This window comes from Diceros bicornis, chromosome 5, assembly GCF_020826845.1.
Source record: "Diceros bicornis minor isolate mBicDic1 chromosome 5, mDicBic1.mat.cur, whole genome shotgun sequence".
Classification (NCBI taxonomy): domain Eukaryota; kingdom Metazoa; phylum Chordata; class Mammalia; order Perissodactyla; family Rhinocerotidae; genus Diceros; species Diceros bicornis.
The window spans coordinates 32982117-33000397 of NC_080744.1; the positions used below are offsets into that span (position 1 = coordinate 32982117).

At 39.3% G+C, this 18281-nt stretch overlaps 1 protein-coding gene across 2 annotated transcripts in view; it reads left to right on the top strand.

The window, feature by feature from the left end:
* The window catches only part of FMN1 (formin 1), a 365920-nt gene extending 348673 nt beyond the window's left edge, over positions 1 to 17247 (top strand). For both annotated transcript variants that reach the window (XM_058541158.1, XM_058541159.1), the window contains 2 exons: positions 5699 to 5783; positions 8267 to 17247. In XM_058541158.1, the coding sequence (XP_058397141.1) occupies positions 5699 to 5783; positions 8267 to 8311 (130 nt within the window). In that variant the 3' untranslated portion in view covers positions 8312 to 17247. The remainder of the gene's footprint in view (positions 1 to 5698; positions 5784 to 8266) is intronic.
* The last annotated feature ends 1034 nt before the right edge of the window (positions 17248 to 18281 follow it).

Genomic DNA, 18281 nt, shown 5'->3' on the forward strand with positions numbered 1-18281 from the left:
TAAACCCTCTGAGGTTGATCACACTGCAGACCCCAGTTTGTAATTTTTCCCCACGTAATTGCCAGAACACTGGTTCTGAGTGAATTTAATCCAATCAGCAACAGCAGCTACTGTAGCTCCTTCAGCAGGCACGTGACACTTTGGCCATGGTTTTTGAAGAACATTTTTGAGAAGTAGATAGACAGACTGACCATCAATCTCTTATCAGGTCAAAGCAGTTTTTAAGACCTCCCTATATGCTCTGTCATTCCAATGTACCTAACATAGCTAGATTGTCAGAATTTTTAAGCATTTGTTTCTTATAGATATGATATAAAAGCAGCCTAAAAACAGCCTTGCCCTCTAAAAGTGATGTGTACTCTAATGTTAAGGACATATAGAGAATCTAAAGAGAATTTGCTGGTTTGTATTTTGCAGGATCAGACTTAAGCATTGGTGATGTTATATTCAGGTGAGAGTGAGGGACTTCATATTTTATTGAACCTTAATGGACTTGCACGTTTTCCCCGTAACCATTCTTGATGCCTGAATTTTTACAGTTTAGAGATTAATCACTTGTAATCATTTATTCATTCGTTTATTCGGTATTTATTGATCACTTACTATATACCAGGCACTGTGCAAGATGCTGAGGAAAGAAAGACAATGAAGTCATATGCCCTGCTTTTGAGAAGCTCCAGTCTAGTGTAAAAGGCAGGTACATAAAAATGATCACAACACAGTGAGATAAATGAGCCTAGACAGAACCAACTCAATCCAACTAAATTTACCTTTTCTTATGTGATAAATGTGCCCCGGAAAAAAAAAAGGTTGAAAAAGGTTCCACTTTATTAATAGAATGACTTTAAATGTCCTAGAAAGTCTTAGGCAGGACCACTACATAATTTGTGGGGCTCTTTGTTCAAAAACTAAGAATTTCAAGGCAATGACGGCACAGCATGAAACCAAGAGGCCCCAGGCAACTGTACAAGTTGAGTGCCCATGAAGTCTTGTGGGCTCAGCATTTTCAAGAAATTCAAGTGAGCAGTAATTTAGGAAAGTAAAGGATTTTTTCACTTTTGTCCTATAAGTCTCTATTCATTTGTGGCATCTATATGCATGCCAGCTAGTGTATCAAGCCTATAAATACAACAGTAAAAATGATAGCCACTATCTCTACCCTCATGTATGTTACAGTCTAGCTGAGAGCTTTGCATGTGATCATTTTCATTACCTGGTCCTATTATATCTTGACTACATTCTGAGAAATATATTAAAATGGCCAATGAGTCTTACTTTTTCTTTATATTTTTAAATATATAGTACAAATTGAAAATATAATTTTTAAGTGTATAAATATATAAATTTTCTATAAGGAGCAAGTCTTATTTTGGTTCTCAGAAAAACAAGGTTAATATGAAAAAATTTGCTCAGAAGTTCTATAATATTTGAAATTTAAATTTTATTTTTAATACCTACCTCTGGCAAACTTAGGAAAAAAATGTGAGGAAGTAGATGCAACCTTTGTCTTGAAGTTTCAAGTTTCTCTTATTTATTTGGTTGAGAAATTTTTGTCATACCTGCACCAAAGTTTAGCTTCTGGATATGACTTTCAGAATCTGTGTTTAGATCAGAAAAATTAGGGTGAATTCTTTGGTTTGCTAAATCTCAGGTTAATAGCATTAGTTGATTTGGTTTGCTTTCAGGACACATCTAAATGATATTACTCCAAGATAGTACCTAGCTAATAGCTCTACTTGTGTCATTTATAGTCAGAAACTATTACCATGTATTCTTAAGGATCTCTGTGGTGGAAGATTCCATAATGGTCATCCTTTATTGACCACTTGCTCTATGCCAAGTATACTAGATGTTTTACATATATTAATTCATTTAATCCTTGCAATAATACTGTGCGATTGATATAATCTCCATTTTATATATAAGGAAACAAATTTAGAAAAGTTGCTTAACTTGCTCTAAATTTTCTAATAACTGGCAGAGTTAGAATTGGAATCAAGCCTACCTGATGCTGAAGCTACTTGCCACCAAGCTATACCTTCTCCCAATCCTTTATGATTTTCAAGAGTGCCCTGTGAAAGGGGGGCATAATAATTGATGAGACTATTTGGAGAAGAGCAGGATGGAATCACTGAGATCAGAGTTGTCCTGGGAAGTCTGGGGTATATATGACTGCCTATAGTCTGCAGAACAGCCACTGGCCAGTAGGAAAAGGTTTTCAGTGGGGAGAAGACCTTAGATTGGCTCCCATCCCCCTGCCTCCGCATCCTCAACTGCCACCATCACCCCAGATATCCAGAGAATATGGAGAGTGGTTGCAGGGCTGCAGAGGGATGTGGGAATTGGGGAAAGCGAGGCTGAGCGAGAGCGTGGTGGAAGATCAACTCTGAAAGAAGAGAACAGAATTCTAAGGTGAAAAAGGAACTACTAAAGCAAAAAATGACCCCCAAAAAGTTCCCTGAAAGTTAGGGGGCCCGGAGAGAAATAGTAATTTCAAACCATTCCATTGGAATTGGGGTTCAAGGATCACTAATAGATGTTCTCTTTGAAAGCAGACCTTGCTGGAGAGAAGCCAAGAAGAGTAGATGCTCCAAGCTGTGGCCTCATTTACAGCATCATTGTCTTGGTTTGTAAATCCCTTAACAGTCAGAGTCTCCAGTGTAGTCTGACCTGCATTTGATCCTTTTAATGCATTCTTTTCTTGTGTGAGTATAGTCATGATTATTGCTGCAAACAGAAAAGTTTAGTAGGCAGTGTGGTGTACACACTCAGACTCACATCAGGGTTGAGAAGTACCCATTCTCAGGGCAGCTTTGCAGATGTATTTCTTGGGTTTTATAAATCTTTGCTCATCTTTGTCTCATTTTATTTCTTTCCTGATGCACAAGTCAGCATGTTGAATTCATTGTAACAAACTTGTGCATGTGGGCGGAGCGATTGGATTACTAAACGTGTGATTAATATTGTGAAAAAGATTTTTATTTGAGGCCCTGAAGAAAAAGCATGTTCGTTTTTTAAAAAATGTCTGTGAAATGGTGGATCTTTGCATATTTAATGTTTTAAAAATATTTTCTAAGGAATTTTTTAAATAAACATACAAAGGGTAATAACACACCCGTTTTCCCACCACCTAGAGTTAACTGTTAACATTTGGCCACGTATTCTTTAAGACTTTTTAATAAGAAAAATGGAGCATTATAGATGAAAATAAATTCTTTTTGATAGACTACCTCCCAATGCCATGCTCTTCTATCTTTCTAGTGATAACCTCTATCATGAAACTAGCGGTTATCTTTCCGGTCTGTTTATAAATGCAAATAGACGTTTGTATGTATGTTTATACACACATGTGCGCATCTGTGAACAATATTGTTTTTTGGGTACTGTTTACAAATGTATATACAATGTAGCATATTGCATGCACAGTGGCAATAGTAGCGAACATATGTTGACCGATTACAGTGTGTCTGGAGGTGTACTGTCTCAGTCCTTTCAAAGATGCTACGAAGCGGGAACTGTCATTATTATACCTCTTTTAGGAAATGAAGAAGGGCAGAAAGGTCATTTGCCCAGAGTCACATAACTAATAAGTGGTGGGGCTGAGAATGAATCCCACAGTCAGGCTCTGGAGCCTGAGCGCTTGACCATTGTGCCAGATGGCCTCTTCACTGTCTCACTCTGCAGAATTCTTTACTCTCTCAATATCATGTTTCTGATATCTGTAATTGTTGATTTTGTAGATCTAGTTGATTCTTTTCATGGTTATACCATATTCCATTAAATGAATGTACTTTATAAGCAGCATTGCATGGTGGTGAAGACTTGTAAAATAGGAATAGTGAAAGTTTCTATCTCACAGGGTTGTCGTGAGAATTAAATGGTTTAATTCAAATTAAGCAGGTAGAACAGTACCTGGCATGGAGTAAGCACCCCATAAATGTTAGCTGCTATTATTTGCTGTTATCATCTATCTGTTACCCTATTGAACCTAATCATTAGGTTGTTTCCAGTTTTTCACTATTACATATATTGCCGCAGTGAAAGCCCTGTGCTTCCGTATGAAAGTTTCTTTTGCGTGTCTCTCTAGAAGAGGAATTGATGGCTCATAGGGTACACGTGTTTTTACTTTTACTTGATCTTGCCAAAGCCAACTGTACCACTTGACACTCCCTGGTGTGCTCTTTGACAGTTCTCATTTCCCCGCATCCTCAATAACAGTTGATATCATCTGACTATTAGATTTGCCAATCTAATGGATAAGAAATACCATATTGTTGAATTGATGAGGTGGATAAGAAATAATAGCATGTTGCTGAATTGATGAATTTTTTATAACAGCTTTCTTGAGATATAATGCACATACTGTAAAATTCACCCTTTTAAAGTGTACGATTCACTGATTTTTAGAATCTTCACAGGGATGTACAATCATCAACACTACCTAATTTTAGGAGAAACCCCTTACCCATTAGCAGTCACTCCCATTCTCCCCAGCCCCTGGCATTGCTAATCTACTTTCTTTCTCTGTGGATTTGTGTATTCTGGACATTTTGGATAAATGGGATCATATAATATGTGAGTTTTTGTGACTGTCCTTTTTCACTTAATGTTTTTGAGGTTTGTCCACTTTGTAGCATGTATCAGCACTTCATTTCTTTTTATGGTCTAGTAATATTCCATTGTGTGGATATACCACATTTTGTCTATTTATCAGTTGATGAAAATTTGGGCTGTTGCTACTCTTGGCTATTATGAATAATGCTACTATCAACATTCATATGCAAATTTTTGTATGACATATATTTTCATTTCATATATTTATATACCTAGCATTGGAATTGCTGGGTCATATGGTAACTGTGTTTAACATTTTGAGAAACTGCCAAAGTGACTACACCATTCTCCAATCCCATCACAATGTCAGAGGGTTCCGATTTCTCCAAGTTCTCACCTCCGATGCTTGTTATTGTCTTTCTTTTTTTGATTCTAGCCATCCTAGTGGTGTGAAAAGGTCTCTCGCTGTGGTTTTGATTTGCATTTCCCTGATGGCTAGTGATGTTTGGCATTCCTTCATTGCTTGTTAGCCATTTGTCTGTCTTCTTTGGAGAAATGTCTTTTCAAATCCATTGCCTATTTTTTAATTGGGTAATTTGTCCTTTTATTTAAGTTGTAAGAGTTCTTGATGTATTCTGAATACAAGTCCTTTGTCAGATATATGATTTGCAAATATTTTATCCCATTCTGTAGGCTGTCTTTTCACTTTCTTGATGTGAATTCGTGAATTTTAATATTTTTATTTTCGTATGTTTTCTCAAAACTTCAGTTTTCAAAATTGTCTCCATATTATCTGCTGAGTGGATCACAAGCCATATAGCCTTGAAGTGCACACTGAGAGTGAAGTGAATGTATCTAGTTTTCCGTAGATCAGAAACTCCTGCGTTGGTCACAAAAACGCAGACTTCCCAAGGTCATCTAGGTGATCCTCTCAGCCGGTGAAGGAAATTCAGTTTTGATAACAGAAGACACGCCTTCACACCTAATTAGAGTTTGAATTTAATAATGAAAAGCATTGAAAAACAATTCCTTATATTTTCAAACTGTTGATGGGTTAATTCAGAAGCGTTGGGATGTCTGTTTAACCTGACGTCTTCTTTTTCTTCTTCTCTTCTCTCCTCCCTACTTCTTGTTTCAATTTCAGATTAAAAATGGCTCAGGAATCAGTCAGCAAGTTGACGTCAGAGAAGAAAGTGGAGACAAAGAAAATCAACCCTACAGCTAGTCTGGTGAGATGCATTTTCAACATAACCTCAAGATTTTTCTTATAACTGAGGTGCACCCGGGAGTGTGTTTGAATTTGAAGGAGAAAACTCAGAGGATGACAGGTAGTATCTCATTTCCCATCCCTGAGCAGCATATGGTGAGAAAGAATATGCGGAGGGGGGAGTAGGGAACAGAACACAGCTTCATGCGTCCTAGCAAACTCAACAAAGGTCATTTCCTGATAAACCAAATTCAGTCACTTGCCATTCCACACCCCACCCCATATGGTGATCCCCCTGATCCCAAAGCCCCTTTCTCCTGAAATCTTTAAGCTTTTTCATCCTTAGCAATTCCTTTTCCCTATTCAAGGAAGGGGCAGGGATTATCCTCTTTGGAAAGTTGGGAAAACTGAGATGCAGAAAGATACAGCCTACTCTGGATCACTTCACAAATGGATCCCAAGAATCAGGACGAGGCTCTGGGTCCCCTGATGTCTCTCCCTGTCCTAGAAACTGGCAGTCTAGTCGGGCGTCCTGGCTTTGAGGGCAAGTTGCCCTGCACAGTCCCATTTTTGGTAAGGATCACAATGAATCTCCACCTGTTTGCTATAGAGAATTGTGGGAATAGCTAAATGGTGAGGAACCCAAGGGGTCATGGTTCAAATCTCAGCTCAGCCACTCACTCATTGTGAAACCTTAGTGAAGTGACTTTACTTCTTTCTTTTCAGAGAAAAAAGGGAAATAATATTATTTTGCTTTATGGTTATTTTGAGGAAACTGAGAAGAGACATATAAAGTGCCTAGCACATAATAAAAGCTCAATAAATGTTAGCTCTTTTTCTTGTTATTACAAATTTCAGCAGCTTTGGTTGAGCCTACACTGGGGAATGGCAGTGAGTGGTGAGTTGGGGTATCGCTCTCCCCATTTTGATTTCAGACCCTTCCTTCCCTGTGCCCTGATATTCCACAGCAACTTATTTTATCCTTTTGTTACAAGTTCTTTTTGCCAGCTGCTGTAAATCCTTTGACAATCTCAGTGGGGTATAAGTTATAAAGTGAGATCATTTCTGTTGATTGACTGTGGTGTCTCTCATAACAACCCCATCAGCAGATAAATGAATGTTGAGTGAGGTTGATGAGTGAGAAATGGAGAAGTCAAGGCCATACAGCTTGGCCAGGGAAAGCCGCGGGTAGTGCACATGGTCCCTATCTGAATGGACACATCCTATTTGACGGTGTGTTCATTACACTCATTTGTATGATTTTCGGTGGCTCAACCCTAATTTTTGTCTTCCTCCTTCTTCAGCTTTCCCCAGGCCTCTTATCTGAGCCTCTATCCTAACTTTTACAGCAAAACCTTATTTCCAGAGGCAGAGAGAATGGACTAAGTTCTGTCGACAAAGGGGAAGCAGTGGGTTTACTCTGGCATTCTTCTGTAGGTTGACATTGACCTCCACTGTGAGCAAGCTCCCAATTGTGATCCTCAGCCTGTTAGGATTGTTGGTTTTGTTGTGTGTTTGTTTGGGTGGACTTATGGAAGAGCTTGTGAACTGATTCCTGCTTCAATTTCACAAGTCAGGGATGGGATCCAAACTCAGGCTGGGTGTTTAAAAATCATCAACTCAAGTTTACATCTAGGCCAATTTAGTGATTCACTGCAACATCGCATCTCATACATCACAAGCAGCTGAGGATCCATTCTCAAGGGGATTCTTGCTGCCTCTGCTCTTCACAGAGGCCTGTACTTCTCCCATTTCTTTTTTAGCCTTTTATATGCCCTCCCCAAAGCGGACATGCCCGTCCTTGCTATGCTTAATGTATTTACTTTCTAAAGTCCTAGAAACAGTGAAAGTCCATGTTTCTGTTTTGTGTACTCTTGTTTATTTTCACATCTTGCCAGCAGATTTCCATGTCCTTCCCTTTTAGAAGGTTGTCCCTGAGAGGGAAGCTCAGGGAGATCAGAGCAGAACATCCGTGGCAAAATGGGAGCCCCTGCCCTTCTGCACAGACTAGGTCTGGTCATCTCCCGTCCTGCAGAGCCTTTGTCCAGTTCTGCCACATTGATCACATGTAGATACATTCAATTTGGAAACAGTGATTTTTCATACCTAGACTTCCTAGAAACTATTTCCTGAGCATTCCTAATTCCATTAGTAGTAGGCCAAGGAGGTCGAGTAAGACTGCCAAGTTAGGACCTTTGTCACAGAAAAAGAACAGAACAGAACAGCGTGGTGTGGTAAAGGTCAATGTTTTAGATGGATGTAGTTGGTTGATTGGCTGGTTATTCTTTTTTGTTTGTTTTTTGGACAGTAAGGGTGATACGTTGGGAAGGGCAGGTAACTGAGGGTTTCAGGAAAAAGGGATAGAGATATTCTCATTTCTAAGGTGTTTGGTACAACTCTTCAACATTTTGGAATAAAATTTGAGAAATGTATCAAAATCTGAGAAAGATGAAAAATTAGGGAAAGGAATGATGATAAACTCATTTTTTTTTCCTTAAACAACAGAAAGAAAGACTGCGTCAGAAGGAAGCCAGTGTGACTAGCAACTAACACAGAGACACGTGAAAAGGATGACAACAGAGATGTAGTACCTGCATGATCCTTTCCAACACCAGTGCTGCAGGAAGTTCTTGAAAGATATGTTACTAAATGTTTGTTTTGCTGATCTCTGTCTGAGGTCATCCGCAGTGAGCACCCTGTGCCTTCTTAAAGTCCCTTATTAAGCCACAGGAACAATGAAAAGCTGTTTAAGGGAACATTGCAGGAGTATTTGATAATTGTTTCTTGTGGAGGTCCAAGGTCCACTCCGTTATAAGACCAGAAGAAATACCAAGATTTTCCACTTTTTTTTTTAAAGCAGAGATTTCAAACTTTCTAACCCAAGCTTGATATATGTAAACTTGTAACAGAAGAAGAGAAGGATCTTTTATGACATTTGCCTTGAGAGAGTTCAAGCCTTGGTCTTTACACACTGCTGGTTTGATTATTCGTCTTAATTTTGATCCTATTTCAGCAAGATCCTGAAGCATCTTTCACCGAAAATGTTGAAACTTACCAAAACTATATTTAAAGAGGTTCAAGACTCTATTTCCCAGACTAGAGAAATGGTTATTTTGTTGTTCATGTAATGGAAAGGACAGAAAATGGAATTATACGTGGATGTGAGGAGGGGTTAAATAGCCATAAACTTCATCCTGGAAAACATGTTATGATACAAGGAGTTGACATCAGCCATTAAGCAAGACCCATTCTTTTGTTTTTGTATCAATTCATTTTGTTTTCCTGGACCAGCAGGGATTCTCCACCCCACACCCAAAAGAAACAGTGATACTTGAGCAGGGACAGACTTGGGGTCAAAGCACCTGCTTCGACATGTAACCCAGTAACAGAGCACATTTCACATTTCAGACCGTTCGTGAATGGCTAATGCCATGTTGACATGCAGCTGAGCTCTACGTAACGTTCTGGGTCTGTGAGCAGCTGGACCTTTCCCGCCAACACCAGGAGGCGGCTTCCAGACAGAAGAGCAAATGCTACCCGCAGCCCTTTATCATAACTTTGACTGACAGGCATGTGACGTAGAGTGAAGCCAGAGGTCTTTGATGTTGAAAAAATTAAAGACAGGAAAGAAGTTCTTTACGTCCAAGTGAAAAGAGGATGATTACATTAATATTCAAATTTGTGTGGAATATCATGCATAAGCAGCTTTTTCTGACCCTGGCAGCCCATATGACCACTGCCCCTTGAGTCACAAGAGAAACCACCTTGGACCTCTCCCCTGACATTTTTTCTGTAAGCCATCACTCTTCGAATCTATCTTATGAGGGAAGAAGAAATGGGACTGGGGGTGAGTTGAGAATAGGATCAGAGACTATCAGGGTTTGGTCTTGAAGGGAGAGAGGTCCAAGCTTTCTCCTCCAATTAGTGGAGGACAGTCAAGAGATGAGCAAGAACCTTAAAACTCTCCCAATCTGTCTGCCATGTGTGGCCTGCCCCTTGGCCCAGCATCTTCCCAGAACCTTTCAACTTGCCAGACGCCCAAGCGTCTACCCAGGACATGCCTGCCAGTCATCAACCCCCTCAGGGACTCCATAATAGATTCAGCTAATTAAAGCAGCACCATATCCTAATATAATGCCCATCTCGGTAATCAGGATCACACAGTCAGGATCAAACCAAGTCACAGAAGCCATATTCCTGCAGGTGCTAACCACCTTTTCTAACAATTCAAAAGAAAGGAATATGGTAACATAGTTGAGTTGAGGATTTTTTTGTTTTTTCAATTCATAATAAAAGGATGAGACAAGCAAAATAGAAAAGCTAGGAAGGAACTTACATGACTAAAAGAAGTGGCTTGTGAGCGAGAAGGTTTTCATACTGCTTTCTTATATTGTTTCTCTTCATTTTCACTTAAGTGTGAAGAAAACCTAAGGAATTCATCAATTTAAAACAAATTCCACTTACAGCCATCCTGTGCTTTGTGACATTCCTTCTAGTATTATCATGCAAAAGAAAAGTGTTTGTTTTCCCCATGCCTTGGGAACGAACTTTGAGTTCAGTCTAGATCCTTATGGGTCCTTATAGACTTGATGGGAGAGAGCAGCAAGTGGCTTTCCGTGGAGTCACGTAGCCCACTTCAGGTCTCGAAGTAGGATGCTCAAAAGAAAATTACTGAAAGCAAATAAGACTGTCACTGGCCACATAACCCTGCAAGAACATGCTCTCAGGGAACCAATGCTGAAGAATAATGAGTGGAAACATTTAATCTGAGAGTTAGACAAATGTGGCCCAAGTTGAATTTCATCCTAGTGGACACACTAGAAACTGGATGTAAAATACCTATTTCTAAAGAGTGAAGTTTGCCTGCCTCTGTTGGGGAAACCTTATGATTTTGTGAGACTTGTCAAACGTAGTATGGTAGTGTATTAAAACAGCATGGCAGAAGCGCCATTATTCTCACCCAGTTTGAATCCTGCATTATGTATCTAGATGCTCCCTCCCCAGTCCACACATGTACCACATTGTTGACGTAGCCTTCATTTCTAACCTAAGTAGATGCTCAGTAAAAGTTCACAAGAGTTCGTTCAAGGTGGGCCATCTAAAACAACCTGGAGGCCCTTAAAATGGTCCCTCTAAAATGCAGTTGAGGTTGTGTTCAATGCAACAGGTGTCTCTACACTTTTCATGGAGAGGAAGTAGTTGGGGTACCACTTAACTGCTTGAGCATTTCAGGCAAGCAGGGTTTAAGTGGCTGTTGTAAGCACAGCCCTCCCTGAACTACATGGAGAGTGGCCAGTATTGCTACTCTCTCTTTAACCACTCACACCAGACTTACTAGTTGACTCTGAGAAAACTTAACCTAGAAACAATGTCATCTCTTCCTAGCCAAGATTCATTAAAACCAAGGATACAATCGGACAGCAGTTCAGATTCTTGCATGAGTAACTGGCATAATCGTCGAGCACCTAAATATATCAGATATTACACTAAAGCATGCTATAAACTTGTTAGGTAAAAAACATCAGACCTGTGAAGTGTCAAAAATCAGGTTAGACAGAGGTGTGCTATTGGTTTTTACCCCAAGCAGAGGCAGCCTATGGGGTGGGGGGAGAGTGTGGCCAAGCAGAAATGGATGAATATGATGATGGCAGAGGCCAAAAGGTCACACATGACCAACCTGCTGCCCAACAGTTGCCTTTTGAATCCTTGAGTTGACGTCTATGATGTCTCTTCAGACGCTCACTGCGAGTACCTAGGAATTATGGAGAAAGAGTTTCTGAAATCTGGGAAGGAGACTAAGGACCCAGTGGTGCTATTCCATCTTGAAATGTTCTAGCCTGAGCAAATTGGCAACATGGTTGAGGGATTGAATGCCACATTGGGTGTTGGTCTCTGACCCTCTCATCCCCCCCAGTAAGGTCAGTGGAAGCTGGAGACCTGCTGACCCTACCTTAGGCACCTCCTTTTTCCATAAGTACCATAAGGAAAGGCATTTCCTATATGAGAAGCTCATATGCTGCTGGTGGAGAAACTGGGAAAACTGAAGGAAGGAGTAAACCTCTTTGTTAGTATTGGAAACCTACAAAGAGATAAAGCCATCAGTTCAGTTCTTCCAAGGGCCAGGATCCAATGTAGCAGAAGAGATGTATTTTTGGTAAGATTTGCTTGTTGGCCTGGGATTGCACATCTCTTCATAGATTATACCACCTGCAATGGGGGAGTTTTTACTTTAATTATATTCTTGCTTTCTTGAACGTTATATTTTCTCATTTCTATTTCTACTTCTCCCTTGCCTGGCGTCCTTGACATAGATCATTGCATATGGCAGTGTGGCTAACAGCACCTCGTCAGTGTATGAAGAGGAATTAGCAATACAGATCTGCAGCCTCTTTCCCGGTAACCAGACTATAACATTGACAGGGGAACCTCTTCATTTCCTGACATTCTAAATTCGTCTATTTTGTAGTACTATCTCCTCCCCGCCAAACAAAGATAAAACCAATCTGGGGCTTTCTGTGTCAAGGGGAGGGAAGAAGTCCAGAAAATATAGCTTTTTTCCCCCTGAATATCCAATGCAGATATCAAATATCCAGTTTTATTAAGTAGTTTAAATTGTCTAAAAATCACTAACAAGAACTGTTAGTTTTGAGCTTCATTTTTCTTTGATCTTGCTTTGATCTTCTAATCAGGAACAAATTACCAAAAGGCAGAAGGGAAAGAAAGCACCAGCAGATATGGTAATCCACAAATTAATTAGTTCCTGAATCACAAAAAATGGACGTACTGTGAAATCTAATGTTGTGGAAGTCCTAAGCACATAAGAATTTGAACAGCTGTGAGGGCTGTTGAGTGTAGACAAAGTAAGAGTTGTCCACTGCCTGCTTGAGACTTTAACCTAAACCAGCGGATTTTTAGAGTGTGGATTCAAAAGAGTCGTGTCGCTCTGAACAGTTTATTTTTGAAGAAGCCGCAGGCAAGGAGAAGTGGTGTGATACAGTGGGAGTGCTAAACCATTACAATTTTCTTACTCTGGGGTCTCTCTTAAGTTTATAAATGTGTGGAACATCCAGAAGACCATGAATACCACCTTTCCTGTATCAGGATTTTACCTTTAGGAACACTATAACTGAAGAGAGTGGATTGAATAAAGAAATAACTTTCCTTCATGTCAGCTACTTTGTCATCATGAAGAAATCTTCACCATGAAAGAAACAAAGTCTATGTGGCCAAACTAAAAGTATTTGAAAAGAATGGATAATTTTTGGCCTTTCCAAAATGTAAGTAACTTGTTGGATGTATTTCCATTTTCCAGCTATAGAGAGAAACAATCCAGCTGCTTGGAACTTTCTCTATTATTGGTGCAGAAGTCACTCAAAGAAAAGCACCTTCAGAAGCAGACCTCAGCAGATCTGGCTCCTTGAGACTCACATAACAGTATTAGCAATTGGATCCAGGCATAACTAAACTCGGTTACCCAGCTGTAGGTGACTGAGAGGCCCATTTTGTGTCATTTCTGCGCTTGGTCAGTTGTTGACACCTTGTTGGAGGCATTGAATTTTAGTTTCACAATTCTTCATTTCCACTCCCAAGGAGTGGGCAATCTACCAAACCCTTCCAGATCAACACTTTGCTGGGAAGTAGTGAATTCAAGAGAGTTTTAACATGTCAAACTTGAAGCCAATTCAGTAACCTTATTTGTTCCAAGACTCTTAATCAACACTGTGATGTAAACTTAGCATCTGGGAAATTTGTGTAGTTGACAACTTACTTGGCAATGTGAAGATATGAAAATGGCTAGCTACCCCCAGCTAGCTAACCCTGTCTTCTAAGCCCCTGTGCAGTTTCTACCAATGAAGAGATGAGAGAAACAAATCAAGCCTCATTCGGTAGGTTGTCTGTCCTCAAATGGAGCTTATTGGATTCATTTCCCCTCCATCTGCAGCCTCTCTCCCAACCGCCCTGGTGATAAACAGTAGCATAGAAGGCCTTTCCCTTCTCATCCTTCCCGTCTCTGGTATGGCTGTGTCTGGTATGACAGTTCACTTCAGTCAAGAGCTCAAATGAACTCTTGCGTATTACATCTATGAAGTACTATGAAGTATCTTCTCCATTCTATGATCTGGGGAAGACTGACTTCATCTGAATTTTTTATATGAAAGTGGTAGCAAAAGCCTTTAATTTATTCTTCTACATGCCATGTATACTCATATAATTTTCTGGGTTTTTTTTAATCTTCTCTTAAATATACTAAGAATCTTCAGTCTAGCTCCTTTTCTAAAAGCTGATCCAAATACTTCTTTGGGCTATTTTTTAATGCTGTGTGTGAAATTTGATAGTATTGGGCTAGCAAAATGCAAATGAGCCCACAGTTTCCGGCAGAAATTCACCTCCAAAGAATTTGGCATCCTTCTCCATGAAGTAAACAACCTTCTACCATACTCATGTAGCCTGAGCATTTTCCTAAATTTCTCCTGTACAGACACCGAGGGGCTCTCTGTCTTTGAAACTGTAAAAATGTCTGAAAGAGAATGGATATTTCTCCCATACATAGTGTGAGCTGCCAATGCGTTATATTTAGTATATCATGTAAGAAATCAAACATTTTCAGGTGAGCATGCACAGTGCTTTGTCAGTGTCTTTGGCAAACTTGTACCTGCTTTCCTTCATTCTTCTCTTCAAGGCTTGCTTCCATTCTCGTCTCATGAAACAAACATGTTCTTGATTGTTCATCTGGGTCAGCTTTCCAGGTCTGCTTTTCCAAAATGAAAGGCTCGTCCCAAAGACCACTGAATATACAGGGAAATTACTGTCTACCTCCCCGTGACACAGATGATAGATGTGTTCAGGAATGAACAATTCTCTGGGAACTCTTAGGATGGATTTTGAATTCCAGATTTCTTTCTATATGAAGCATTCCAAAATGGATTTATACCATGCAAAAACTGTGCTGTTTTTCCCAGTAAGAAACTAGAAAGAGATTAAAAATCTTTACGTTTTAGATAGGCTTGAATGAACTATAAATTGCTCATTGTTTTCCTTTCTTCTTGGTAACTTGTCCCTAGCTATAGTCTTATTTCTTCAAATCTGACCACCAAGGCATAAGGGAGGTGGTCGTGGCCCCACAGAGAATGCACTCTGCGTAATCTTCCAAAGATGTCTATTTCCTTTGGAAACAAATCCATGAGTGAGGAGGAAAGTCTAGTGACAATTCTCCTGTCTGCCCAGGGTGACGCAAATAGGATTTTTTTAGTCTACCAAAGGGATAGGTTTATTCCAAGTCATTAACTTTACAATTCTGCAATTCTTTAATTTCCCAAGACACAAATAATGTGACCCTACTGTTAGTAGGATGTATAATCTTCAAAGAGATAAGTATTAAGGAAAAAAGAACTTCCCTTTAAAGAAACAATCTAAGATACTCCTAAAATAAGGCAGAAACTTTTAAAGTTAGAAATTGAATAATTTTTAGGATTCTTTAGAGAAAACATGTGGTTGATTGATTGTACTCTTTTCCTTTTATTGAGTTGTAATTTAGACTAGGAGGGGAAGCAAGGTGCCCCTGGAGTTTGATTTAGTGGATTGTGCTTTGGCCTGGAAAATCAACACCGGCCTGCTTGGCCAGAACCTAAGTGAAATCAGTCAGCATCCTAATAGTAATCGTGCCGAACAGAAATGTAAATTATTTCAATTCTGTTAGGCTTTAATTTTCTTAACAACACCCTGGATGCTGCTTCCTAAAATGCATTTGATCAGTGCAGTTGTGTGTCTTCATTCAGCCTTGTGAGATTACAAGTGATGGGATGAGGGAGAAGAAAAGGAGACAGGGGAGAAGGAAAATCTGAACAAGACCAGTACAGTGTTTTGCTGAAATTACGCGTTGTTAGGGAGCTGGTGATTTTTGCCATGGTTGTAGCATGGGTGGCCTTGGAAACTCAAGGAATCTGTATTGGGCAAATGAGAGTATCTGGTATCTTGTATTGGTCAGTGCCTGACAAGGTGCTGGAAAAGCAGGTACCCCAATGAAATGCCTGTGCTTGCTTTAATAACTCCATTAAATTCAGATTCATTTCCACGGGGTTGGTTGTCCATGGACCTTCCTGTTTTCTCTATGAGTGCCCAAAAGTCATTTTGGCATCTAGCTTCATTTTACTTTTCTCCTTTCAGTACTTCTGCTTCGACCTCCCCTTTCTTCACACCCCACAGCTATTTTTTCCTCACTTTACCTGTACAGTTTCTCCAGGGCCCAGCTTTTTTCACCTCTTCCCATCACAGACAGCCGAATGTCTCCCTGAGCCCTTGCTCCATCCCCTAGCCCTTTGCACAGGGCGCTCCACTGTCACCAAGTGAGACACAGTGCTGTGACTGCCTCTTGTTAATGTCAGCGTCACCTCATCACTTAGGCAAAGAGGGAAAAATCCATAAAAGAGGTGGAAAATACATTTCTTTTTCATTTTATTCTACTTTATTTTAAGAAGTTTGAGGGGAGGGTTGTTCTAGTCCTTCTTGATTTCTCATAGATTTTACTTTAAAACTGTCTAATTAGGAGCCATTTGTTTGATAAATTATGTCAGTCCAGATCACCAGGTATGATGCATAAGTCTAAATTTTTGAATCTCAAGTAACTTTTCTGTGCTGCTGGACAAATTGACTTAATTCTGTGCAAACATTTGGAAATGTACACTTTTTATTGCTACTCCATTCTTACTGCTACTCATGATTCAAACATCTACAGAAATCTGGATCAGGATGTTGACAGTGTGGGGTTATTTTCAGATCAAGAGTAACTGTTACACTCTTGAAAGCTCTTAAAAAGAAAGTATAAGCATTTCCTAAAAATTCAACCATTTGATCTGGAAAGACATTGGCTTTTCTATTTAGTTAAGTATAAGACCAATCTGTTGGTGGAATCTTAAAGGATTTTAAGCAATAATGAAGACAGTTCAAGAAATGAGAAGGCACTTTAAAGACATGAAACCTTACATTACATGCTTTTGGATATTTTTTTAATGTAATAAGCTAATTGGATTCAGGTATTTTTCCCTTTAAATTTTTAAAAATATGTATTTCTAATTTGTTTGCATATTTAATTTTGTCAAAGCGGAGAAATTCTCATTAGTTGAATTTGTAAATGTCGTTTGCAACCAAATGAAGTATTTATTTTTAAAAAGAAAGGATGAAGGAACCAATATTGACTTGTACATAATGAAAATGTGTGTGTGTGTGTACATATATATTTTCCTCCTTGACACTACTTGATCACCACATCAAGTGTATTTTTGTACATTATATATTGGTTACAAAATGTCAATTGTCTATTCAAAGAATTCTATCTCTGTGATAGACTATATTTATCCTAATCTGTTGATACCTAAGTTAATTTGTTTTAAGAGATAGAACTCTATTTTTTGGAATTTGCAGAGAACTGCATTCATGGCTTCCAGTTGTAAATATGCTAAGTGTATTTTAATAAATCTTGGTTTCATGTCTGTCTGGTGTGCAGTGCAGATTTGTTTTCATGAGGCATTTAAGACAGTATCCCACAGTACTCTAATGTGGAGAATACCAGTCGTTCTTAATTAAATTACTGCTCTAGTGCAGCATTACTACTGAGCTGCAAGAGCTGGGTCTCAGTAAGCCTGTCACTCACGTTTCCTTCTTTCTCCCCCATTTACCCCACGGACAGTGGGCAGTCTGGCCAAGCATTCAAGGCTAACACCAAACAGACAAACCCAGCCAGGCATTTTCTCAGCTAGGCTGACCCAAAAGCAACACTGCCTGAACATAAATTGCCCAAAGTGGGGGTGTGGAGGGGAGAACCACAGGGGTTGGTGACTTCAAGTTGTTGGTTGGTGAATGATATACTGGGGAACCCAAACAGAAATATAATTGTAACTAAGCACAGGTACAAATTCTTTTCAAGCAGTGATATGACACATGCAGGTATTTATGAATAAAAAACTGAAAGACTTTCAGCAAAACACTCTTCTGTTTAACTAGAAGTGTGAGTGTGTTTTTTAATCGGTTCATTTGTTCAGTGTTCCTGAATGCCATACATTCTTGAGTTCTAGAAGTTTGCTGAAATATGCCCCAGTGTGTATAGATACATTTAATGAACATAGTTATTATATGGGGAGATATTTCATCATTAGGAAATTTTCTAAATCATCAAGTCATAGAGCTGCAAAAATCTTCAGACATTGGATTAAAATCTCTTTATTTCACAGAGTGAAAACTACTGAAGTTCAAGGGACTTGCTGAAAGTTACACTTGTTGTCAATGAACACATCAAGACTAGAATCCAAATCTCTTGACCTCAAGGCCAAAGCCCTTCCCACTGCTCAACTCATTCACACTGTTCTCTTCAAAATTCTCCATTATGGAGAAATGTTGTAGAACTGTTTGAAAAGAAGAGTCTGAATGCTCCTAAGGGTTTGTAGGAACCATTATTAAAGTTGTGTTCTGAGTTAGAGCACCTATGAGAGTGTGGAGGCCTGTGTATCCTAAGGACCAAGGTAAAATA